This window comes from Lactuca serriola, chromosome 6, assembly GCF_051521515.1.
Source record: "Lactuca serriola cultivar US96UC23 chromosome 6, Lser_US96UC23_V15, whole genome shotgun sequence".
Classification (NCBI taxonomy): Eukaryota; Viridiplantae; Streptophyta; class Magnoliopsida; order Asterales; family Asteraceae; genus Lactuca; species Lactuca serriola.
In genome coordinates, this window is record NC_136413.1 from 190,020,500 (window position 1) to 190,032,603 (window position 12,104).

The 12,104-nt window shown below is 37.6% G+C and overlaps 1 protein-coding gene across 2 annotated transcripts; it reads left to right on the forward strand.

Moving 5' to 3' along the window:
• Positions 1-3,820: 3,820 nt before the first annotated feature.
• LOC145057608 (UDP-glucuronate:xylan alpha-glucuronosyltransferase 2-like) lies at positions 3,821-6,171 on the forward strand. 2 transcript variants are annotated; one of them, XM_079005475.1, is made up of 3 exons: positions 3,821-4,240; positions 4,346-5,000; positions 5,079-6,171. In XM_079005475.1, exons 1-3 carry the CDS (start codon positions 4,070-4,072, stop codon positions 6,020-6,022), a joined length of 1,770 nt encoding a protein of 589 aa, XP_078861601.1. In that variant the 5' UTR covers positions 3,821-4,069; the 3' UTR covers positions 6,023-6,171. The 2 variants fall into 2 exon arrangements, with proteins under 2 accessions (XP_078861601.1, XP_078861602.1); XM_079005476.1 differs by having other exon boundaries at positions 4,113-4,245.
• The last annotated feature ends 5,933 nt before the right edge of the window (positions 6,172-12,104 follow it).

The following is a 12,104-nucleotide window of genomic DNA, read 5'->3' on the forward strand; positions in this document are numbered from 1 at the left end:
ATACAAATTGTACGATCCTACAAAACATAAATTATTATCCGACAAAAAATTATTATCTCGATCACTTTCTTTTAGTCTAGCGAAAACATATTTTGGAGCACAATATGATATAGACTAAACTACACAAATAGTCTATGTGGTTTGTTTAAAATTGTCACTTTTGTTTAAAAATGTTTGGACTAACACTAGATGTCAAAAATTTTCATTTTGTTGTGAGTTTGGTCCAATTTGCTATAAACTTTTTCATAATGACAAATTTGCCCTTACTTTTTTTTTTTTTTTTTTTTATTATTTAAAGACTTTTCTGATTAAACGAAAAATAAAAAAGAAAATTTTCTTTTTCTATTTTATTTTTATAATTTATTATAACAGAAAAAAATATAAACTCTCTCTCTCTCTCTCTCTCTCTCTCTCTCTCTCTCTCTCTCTCTCTCTCTCTCTCTCTCTCTCTCTCTCTCTCTCAAATCATCTTGTTACTTTAAACTTGGAAGAAACCTGCACACCATGAAAGAAATTTGCAGCCACCACCACCACTACCAGATCTGAATACTTGGAGCTCTAAATGGTGGGATCTCAACCACCTCCCCATCGTGTCCATCTCTTTCTCTTTATTTCATCTCTTAACACTACAAGAAATTTGGGTGTTTACCTACTCACATTATGTGTTGGTAGTTGGCTTTATCCACACATAAATTAAATGTCACTATGTGTTGGCTCATGACTGTAGATAAAGATTATTACCTACACATCGATTATGTGTAGATATAAGTAAAGCTATGCCTACACATGCATGTGTTGCTAAAACTAGTAAGTATGTGTGGGTAGAAGTGATATGATTTGTTTAGGTAGCCAATGACATGGTTGATGACATGGTCAATGACATGGACTAGATGGATGACATGTCAAGTTACATGGCATGTTCTTCAAAAGTATTGTCGACGATCAAATATGTAAGTTAAAATATTTTAATGTGTAGATAAAAATGATAGATGTGTAAATATTTATTTTGATGTATAGGAAAAAATATATATATTACTGGTAAGAGTATACTTATGTATGCGTCAGGTTGTTCAGTGTATTGTTTATTTTTTTGCATTTAACGTATAATTTATCAACATATATACAAAATCTAACCTGCATAAAATTTATATAAATTCTATAGCTAAAAAAAGAATGAATCGAACCCATTGAAGAAGTTAGAATTCTGAAAAATCCTAAACATTACAAAGATGAACAAAAAAAACAAGATTAAAATTTACAAAGTTAAGGATGCTACAACTTTAAAAATAATACAAAACTTAAAGTAAATCCATCTTTGATGTGGAAGCCTCTTCTTAATCAATGATCTTCTTCGATGAAATGTAACCTTCCAATAACCTCAAGACTTTTGCTCCAGCAAGCATGAGTTTGATCTATACAAGTCATATCATCACAATATTAAAATTTTATAACAACATTGGAATGTCCAAACTCCAAATGACGATGAAAATTAAAGTCAGGGGTTACATAGAGTATGAAATCGACGAAATAAACATATTTGATCAATTTGGAACCATACCCTTTACCAAATCGATTGACGACGTCAAATTGAAGGGCGTTTGTAACTGCAATCGAAGAGATCAGTGATTTTAGTAACCTAAGTAAACGAAAAAGAAGAAAGGGTAGTCGTACCTCAAATCGAATGATGATAAAAGGCGATGAGGGCATCAAATGAAAGGTCGGCATGGAGAGAGGAAGCAATGATTAGTAGTTTATGTTTATATATATGTACAGGGGAGGGGGAATTAAAATGAGGGATTTGAAAAAAAAAAGTTATTAGAGGGAAAATAAATTTAATAGGAGGGAAATGAAAATTTAGAATTTCACTATTGTTCCATGCATTCTGGTATCGTTTTGATAGGTTTTGTGGGGGACGAATTTAATGGAACAACTTTCACCATCTATAGCCATAGTCTCGCCATTTTCGGAAAATATTATACCAATCTCGAAATCTCATCCTAATTTACATCGTTCCATGTTGTTTTAATTTCTTTTTAAATTTTGTTTTAAGTGATGATTTATATTTTTTTTGTTTCCATATCATTTTATATTTATCTATATATTTTTCATAATAGTATTATGTGTACGTAATATACACATGTTAGTCACACATATTTTCATATCATAACTATATGTAAGGTTTCAATTATCCACGTCATTAAAAAATAGTAGTATATTAACTTTATTTTAACATATAAATATTATGTGTACGGTGTATCTAAATTTTCAAAAATTACCTACACATATATTAAGTTTCTACATATGTGTAGATAGTTTACTCACATATAAATAAAATTCAACACATGTGTTGGTAATTTGGTAATTTAACATGTAATCTATCGCTAAATTAATTTTTCAACCAAAAAAAAGTGTGGCTAAAAGATATTACCAACATATATTAAGTGTTCATGTTTATGAAATAAAATTATTGACATTTATCCACACATATACAAACATGTGTCGGTAACACATTAACATATGTAGCTAAATTATGTGTGGGTAAACACCTCAATTTCTTATATAATAACCTTAAATTGTGGAACTCAGTCGGTGCCACCCAACATATCGGGACCGTCGTCGCCCATCTTAAACTGACCACCGACGATAACATATTACCCTCTTATACGACGATTTGAAACTCATTAACCGTCTCAACAACTAAACTGCATTAGAACCTGAACAAAGCCACGATGGAGCTTCGTCTTTCCAGATCTGAAGATGACGGTAACCCTAGGGTTTGTTGTGGCTCAGTCAACCTCGACCTTCATCTCTATCCTTCTTAGACGGTGGTGCAGATCTGGTTCTGGTGGTGGAAGTAAGAGATAGCAACTGGAACGGATGAACGACGGCTAGGGTTCCGTTAATGGTGGTTCCGTTAACGGTGGTTCACAATAATTGAAGAGGAGGCGACAAGTTGGTGAAAACGACAATGAAGGTTATTGGGTGGAGTTTTGCATCAAGCAGGTGGCAATGGTGGGCGTTTAGTAGTATGGAATGATATCGAGAACAAGAGTGGGAGGAAGAAGATAAGCTGGATGGGTTAATTTTTGGGGAGGAGAGAGAGAGAGAGAGAGAGAGAGAGAGAGAGAGAGAGAGAGAGAGAGAGAGAGATTGCATTTTATTTTCTGTTTTTTGTTATAAAAAATTATAAAAACAAAATAAAAAAGGAAAATTTTCTTTTTTATTTTTTTAATCAGAAAAATCTTTAAATAATAGAAAAACTAAAAAAAGAAAAAATGAGGGTAAATTTGTCATTATGAAAAAGTTTATAGTAAATTGGACCAAAGTTACAACAAAATGAAAAGTTTGGACCTGTGGTGCTAGTTTAAACCTTTTTAGGCCAAAATGACAATTCTAAACAAATCAGAGGACCATTTATGCAGATTAGTCTATAATATATAAGAAAAAGAGGATATGTGAGTTTTAAACCAAATATACAAGTGCGCATGGAAGGACATGAAATGTAAATATGTGTATGCAGATGGTAGCGTTGCTATTTCGTACGTAACGGCTAATAGTGACGTTTCATCTTAGAAACTTGAAAACTTGACAACCCAACTAATGAGTTGTTGGCCATGCCTTACTCACCGCCCATTATTCTTTATTTTAAGTTTACAATCCTACCCCTGCCCATTTCAACCGAAATTTGATAGAAAAGATGATAAGATTTACATATTATTAATTTTTATATATTTATTTACAATTTTAGCTAAGATATCTGACATAAAATAAATATGATTATGAAAATACAGACATATAACGTATCTTTTTGTTCAAGTATATAATTGTGAAAGATGTAAATGTGTATATTGCTAATCGGCAAAGGTTGATTTTGTTCAAGCAATCATAGATCGACACTTGGAGCCTTTCAACTGCCTACTTCTTTCTTTGATTAAAATTCAATTCTAAACTCTTCTCATCCCCTTTATTTCTTGATCATATATTGAGTAGCTAGAAAAAAAAAATCTGGAAATAGGTTCAAATACAACAGCTTCGATCGACCCATATTTTTGCGTTTTCAACCACAACAATGTGGAAGGTCACCCCTTCAAAATCTTTGGTCATTAGGATCAATCTTGTGTTCCTATCTTGTTTTCTTGTTATTTATGCCACCCTCCTCCTCCGTCCATCGGCCTCCTCCGTCTATCATGAAAATGCTGCGTCATATGTTCGCTGCTCCCTCCGTGATTGCCACCACAAGGTAAGGTGAGCTGCCTCCATGCCTGAAAAACAAAGAACCTTTCATGGGTTCTTTGTTTTTACGTTTGTGTCTTAACATATTTAGCTGATTATAATTTCTTTTTAGGTGGAAACCGGGTACAAGATGAAGGCAGTGCTACTGGAAGACGCAGTAGAGTCGAGTAGTAATCACTCAAAGCAAAAAATGGTGAAGAGAGAGAGGCCAAGTTTCTTAAATTCAAGTGGTTATCCAGGAACAGGGATAAGGATGAGGATGGGGATGGTGAATATGGAAGGGGAAGATTTAAGCGATTGGAACGTGCTTGGAAAGACGATTCCTGTGACGTTTGAAAAGGTTTCAGATTTATTCGAATGGAAGGACTTGTTCCCTGAATGGATTGATGAAGAAGAAGAGATGCATGAAACATTGTGTCCGGAGATTCCAATGCCGGATTACAAGAAATACGGGTATTTCGACATGATAGTGGTGAAGATACCATGCAAGTTTCCGGCGGAAGGGTGGGGAAGAGATGTTTTCCGGTTGCAACTGCACATGATAGCCGCGAATATGGTGGTGAGGAGAGGGAGGAAGAATTGGAATAGGAAGCCAAAGGTGGTTGTTTTGAGCAAGTGCCGGCCAATGGTGGAGATATTCCGGTGTGATGATTTGCTGGCACACGACGGCGATTGGTGGTATTATCGGCCTAATATGAAGAAGTTGGAACAAAAGGTTTATTTACCCGTTGGCACTTGTAACTTGGCTTTACCTCTATGGGGAAAAGGTACAATCTTTCTTATTTAATAAAAAGAATTTCAATTAAATTTTTATAAAAATTTAATCTTTATTTATCTTTTCACAGGAAACGATGAAGTATACGATGTAACCAAGATCCAACAAACAAACTCAAGACGTAAATCAACAAAACGTCAAGCCTACGCCACCGTGCTCCACTCGTCGGAATCATACGTCTGCGGTGCCATCATGCTAGCCCAGTCCCTCCTCAAAACAGGAACCAAACACGACCTCATCCTCCTCATCGACACCTCCATCTCCGTCGCTACACGCCAGGTTCTAGCTGCCGCCGGTTGGACTATAAGAATCATCGAACGCATCCGCAACCCACGAGCCGAGAAGGACTCTTACAACGAGTACAACTACAGCAAATTCCGGCTATGGCAGCTCACCGACTACAACAAGATCATTTTCATCGACTCTGACATCATCGTCCTCCGCAATCTTGATATCATCTTCTCGTTCCCACAAATGTCCGCCGTCGGGAATGATAATTCGATATTCAATTCCGGTATAATGGTCATCGAGCCATCAAACTGTACTTTCATGCATTTCATGCAACGTACCAACGACATCATCTCGTACAATGGTGGCGATCAAGGGTTTTTGAATGAGATATTCGTTTACTGGCATAGATTACCGAGAAGGGTTAACTTCTTGAAGAACTTTTGGTCAAATACAACTGTCGAAACCAGCATGAAAAACCAGTTGTTTGGGGCTGATCCACCCAAGCTTTACGCCATACATTATTTGGGAATCAAGCCATGGCTATGCTACAGGGATTATGACTGTAACTGGGATATAGGGGATCAACAGGTGTATGCCAGTGATGTCGCACACCGAACATGGTGGAAGCTTCATGACACCATTGATGAGAGCTTGCAGAATTACTGTAAGTTGACGAAGCAAAGGAAGATAGAGTTGAAGTGGGATCGAATGCAGGCTAAGAAACATGGATTTGCCGATGAGCACTGGAAGATCAATGTTACAGATCCAAGACGCCGCGGTTAAAATCACATGAATATTACATTGTCGATTTTTGTTTATTATTGGTTTTGGTTTGGAACTATATCATGCTCTAGTTGATCATTCTTGATGTACATACGGATGGATTTATACTTGTACGGAGTTAATATATGTTTTTAAGGTCATTTGGTTAATACGATTGAATATAGAAACTTAGGCGACATGAGTTACATTCCTGAGTATCTCTCGCGAATCATCAGCAGTGAAGTCAATGAGGGGTTAATTAGTAGCTATGGTCCTCCCATCCACTCTTATGGCAACTAATAGCAAGAGAAATACATAATATAAGTTTCAATTAATTAGGCGTGGATTAAATTTCCACCTTGTATATAAAAAGGTTACACCATTATTTCACTTATATTCAAGTTTACAGTCATGGCTGATAACATCGACAAAGAATCAGATGTTGACAGTCTACCGATGAAAGAAAAAGTAAAATGCGATAAATTCTAATATGGTAAGTAATTGATTTGTATATGTCAACAGAGGCATCGGATTAGGTTAGCAAATGTTACTTTATTTCCTTAATTAAGAAAGCTAGAAATAGTGGGATTGTGTGAGATTGAAGAATTTGGGGAAGATTAGTTGTATATTAATTAAACAGTTAGTTTACCAGCCCGGTTTTAGGTGCACCTAACAAGGATTCAACCATCACTAAGATAATGTTTGATATATATATATATATATATATATATATATATATATATATATATATATATATATATATATATATATATATATATATATATATAAAAGGGTATATAAGCATAGGTACCTTGTACATAATAAAACAAACTAGAATAAAACAAACTAGGTTGTTTTGATTAGTGAGTTAACTAAAAAAAGGAAAAACAATTTCCTAAATTTTTTTTTGCTGTGTTTTCCTTATTCAGTGACGATATCCAACTCAATTTGTACTTGAATTTCGAATGGTTCCATGATAATCATCCTGGAAAATTTGATTGCACTATGAAATTGTAATTCACAAAAGAGAAACAAGACCAAAAGACTATGATTAGAAATAGCAATTAATAGAAAAAAAAAAGTTTGAATTGAAAAATTCTATTCGATCAATTGCCTCCGATCGCAATTAACAAAAAATAAATAAATAATAAATTTCAATTCAAGAAATTGGATTCGATTAAACAGTATAGCCTCCAATGTTTTTTTGGAATTGCATACGGTAAGTACTTCCAGGTAATTTTTTATGAAACATATTTGATATCATTTTTTTGAAGTGTTTATGATTTTTAATATTCGACATTATTGTTTATAGTGTTCTCCATTAGCTGCTGATTTGTATTTGTGCCGGGATTTTATTATTGACATTATTGTTTATAGAGCTAGACATTACGGTTGGTTAACGATTTTTCTGAAAAGGTAAAATATCCAATGTATTTAATTTTTTTTTTTTTAGTTTTTCATTGTTGGTTGTTAATATGTTTTTACGTATAATGTTTCAATATGCATCGTTGTCTATTTCAGGCCATAATGAGTGAAGTCGAAGCAACTAATCAAGCTATAGAACCATATATAATTAAAGATATTGACACAAATGATTGTGTGGAAACAACATATGAATGTGAAAAAATAAACAGTATCGGTATGAACATTGAATTTGACGAAGATGATGTTAATGATGAAAGGATATTGGGAAATGTTTTTGATACTCCCGATGATGTCTATATATTTTAAAATAATTATTCATTTTTGTATGGTTTTGGTATACGTAGAGATGACACAATTAAAAATCCTAAAACAAATGAGCCTTTTCGGAAGATATATGTATGCAACAAAGAAAAAAAAATCGATGGCCAAAAATGATTCAAGTGAAAATGAGAAAAAACTCATAGAGATGTTAGAACCGGATGTCAAGCAAAGCTTCAAATAACAAGACAGGAAGATGGGAAATGGTTGGTGGACTCGTTTAATGACACACACAATCACGACTTGACCATGGCATCTACGGGAGTGACGAAGCATCAATCTCATAACAATTTCCACCGTCAAATAGAAGGTAAATCTCTAATGGTTTAATTTGGTCAAGCAAGGTTGAAACCTTCTCAGATTGAAAATGTTGTTAATACAATGAAAACCTCAATTGTAGCTGATGTAACTTCAAAGTAATGTGTTGATGTCTTATCTGAGCATCGAAAACAACATAGAGGAAAGGAGTTTTGTGGACTTATAAAACATTTTCAAGATAAAACATTAGTTGACAGTGACCAATATTTTGTTGTGGATTTATCTGATGATGGGTATCCAAGAAATATCTTTTGGGCTGATGGTGGATCAAGAGATGTCTATACAAAATTCATAGATGTTGTTGTGTTTGATGTCACTTATATGACTAACAAATTTAAGATGCCTTTTGTTCCCTTTACTGGGGTTTATCATCATGGGCAGTTTATACTTTTTGGTGGAGCATTGCTTGGAAACGAAAAGGAAGAGACATTTGAATGGTTATTTGAACATTTCTTCAAATGTATGTTTGGCAAGTATCCATGTAACGCTCTAAAAATTTCAACCAATTTAAACTTTTCAAAAACAACCCACATTCATTAAGTTATTACAAAAAGGTTTTCAATACTTTATATTATCAGAGAATTCCCCAGAACAATATCATAAAACATAAACATGAGGAGCGGTACGATCACGCATTTGCCTTGCCACGGTCTCCTGAAGAACCTGAAATATTAAACCACAACTGTAAGCCCGAAAGCTTAGTGAGATACCCCTAAAATACCAACCACATATACCCTACACATAGCATATCATAACATAACAGAACATAGAACAGCCATGCACTTCGGGTCTACTGTGTGACTGGTCCGCCGCACCGGCCTACAGTCCACCCGGTCCACTCTCCGAGTCTAGCCATATACATCGAGTCTATAGTGTGATTGGTCCACCCGCACCAGGCCTTCAATCCACCTGGTCCACTCTCTGAGTCTACAGTATGACTGCTCCGCCCGCACCGGGCCTTCAGTCGGCCTGGTCCACTCTCCGAGCCTCGGCACGTCTTGTCCGCCCTCTCGGGGCCTTCAGCCTATCCGGACCACTCGTTGGGCCTTCGGGACAACCAGTCCGCCCTGGGTATGTTGGCCTACAGCAAAAAGCAGGACCCGCCTCAACCCAACCCCAGTCCAACAACCATGTGCACATAAACATACAACCATATATCAATTCACAACTAATCAAACCGATCTTAGCAGATCACATACATAGTATATCCCTACAAGGATTCCGACCTAACCAGTCACTAGCATAGCATCATCCTATAAACCAGGATACCGACCCTAACCAGGTCTCTAACATATACCATCCTAACTACCAGGATGCAAACATAACAAAGCAATAACATAACAACAACTACCCGGATTTCCATCCGATAAAGTGTCGGCCTTGGTGCCTTAGACCCTGTTGATATAGTGAGGATAACTCACCTCGCAACTACTGACTGAAAAGATAAGATCACGCTGCTCCAACCTCCGACACGAACTCCACCACTAATCAATACCAAAAGACTGAACTCAATAAATACCAATAATTACCAAAATACCCCTAGAAGTCAACTGATCAACTCTTGGTCAAAGTCAAATTCCTCAGTCAAAGTGAACCCTCCTAGCTGACTCTACTCGCCGAGTCAACCCGCTGACTCGTCGAGTCCCTATACTTAGAAACTCCCAATCCACGACTCAACTCGCCGAGTTCAACAAACTCTGAGTCACTTCCTGCTTAACTCACCGAGTCGTCCCTCGACTCATCGATTCACAGCTCAACCAAAAAGGTTAGGACTTCACGACCAGACTCGCCGAGTCCAAGAACAGACTCGCCGAGTCCAAGGCAATCTTCAACAGACTCGCCGAGTTGCTCTTCCAACTCGTCGAGTTCCTGCCTATCTTCATCCAACTCGTCGAGTTCACCCATGTGACTCGCCGAGTACCTCAAGTTCTTAATCCATACAATGGCTTTCTAAGCCATGCATGGGGCTCCAAACCATATATCCACTCCCTTACAACCCATCCATCACGTAAAGTGGCAAACTTTACGTGAATCCAAAGAGATCTAAGCATAATACACTCTTGGGCTAAGGTTTGGGACAAAAGAACTTCACCAACAACTCTTGGGCATAGACTTTATGGCTTCTTTGATCATTAACAGCCTAGATCTGAGGTAGCAACCTCAGATCTTACACCAAACTCGAGATGGACCTCATTTATGCCTCAAAAACCCCACAATTGATAGATCTAGATGCACAAAAGCTCAAACAACAGATTATTACCTCAAATGAAAGCTCCAACTGAAGAGTAAGCTAAATCTCTACAAAGCCCCTTGCTCCAATCTTCTTTCTCTTCAATTTCCTTCCAAGATTCCCTCCTCAAAGGCTCTAATCTCTCACAAAGGAAAGCTCACACGAATCTAGGGCTTCTGGAACTCAAAGGGAAGGTATAGAGGCTGGGGAGAGGGTATCATGTTCTTTATATATGGCTCAACCCCCGGGATTAGGGTTTTCTCCATACAACACTAACTCGCCGAGTCCACCCATGCGACTCGCCGAGTTGGTCACTTAACACGTGACCTGAAACGCGACTCGACTCGCTGAGTCTATCCATCGACTCGCCGAGTCGACCTTCTTATTTACCCTTTTATCCCTTCAACTATACTTCTGAATTTCTGGGATGTTACAATTCTCCCCCACTTAAATTAGGCTTCGTCCTCGAAGCCTACTGCAACACATCCCAGATGAATACTCCCACAATACAACTCTTGGCCTCAACCGACCCATGTTCCTCCAAACACTACTATCAAACCCTTATAAAGTCCGACTCTTTCATTCCATGCTGACAGGATGACACATCCTTCAGTTTCTGAGCATCTCCCATGATCTCTCCTCTGCAATCACATACACATGTTGCACCCGCTCTAACATCCTCGGCTAGAAAAACCCGACACACTAACGATACCTCCAAACGTCCCCCAGGATGAATTAACACTACATACATAACTTCCTGATCACAACCATACTGGAAAATCCAAGGCTCCATCCTTGCATCCCCTCCGAACTCTTCTGGTTCTACACTACCAAAAATCCTTCCGCAACCTCAACAAACACCCAACCCAGATGTGTTCCCATACCACTGGTACCATCCCAGTACTTACTACCAATAGCTGAAGTACTGCTGATAATCCACTTACTCCACTTCCTCCTCTTATGGAGTACTCACGCTCCTTTCGGAGCTACATGTCTTTCCTTTCCAGGAAATCCCTCAACAACCCTTACTGCACCTGCACGCGCCACTGAGCTAAACTTCACTCTACGTTATCCATGTAGAGCAACTGCTATTCTTGAACTTCCATAAACTCTGAATCTGCTTGCAAGGATTCTCAGGTCCATGCACTGCCTTCCACTAACATGATTAATACTTGGGGACAGACCATATCAATCATCATCCTATGGTGACACCTTTTCTCACTCTCCTCGAACCGATCCACAAACACATACAGCTAATCAACCTCAAATACTTGTCGATCCTCCGGAGAATTTTCCAATTCTCCCCACTTAGAGAACTGACTACCAACCACCGGTGACCCAACCGGCATCACTTAAACATTCTTACTCAACAACTTCTCTTATACTTGCACTGATTCTAAACGAGCAACCTCCACAAAACCATGTTCCGGCATCGCACAACTCGAACTCTAAGGGAGTTTGACTCCCCGCTGAACACTTCTCAAAACACAATTGATATACTCGACAACTTAACCATACCACCAAATGCTGACCATCAATTCCTTGGATGCTAACTAATTCCAATCCCCTAACTACCGACCCCTCAATAATACCATAAACCCGAAAGACCGTACGAATACCATACCATGAATTATGCAAATGAGACTAGCAGATATAATACTCCATAACAACCATAAGATAACAAGATATCAAGAAGGAAACATACCCACAGCTAAATCCGGCTCTGCCCTGACCTGCTCTGTCATAAGCTGAAAAGCACGCCCCTGAGCCCTCGGGGGCTCTGCTCCACTCTGACCTCCACCCGTGATCTTC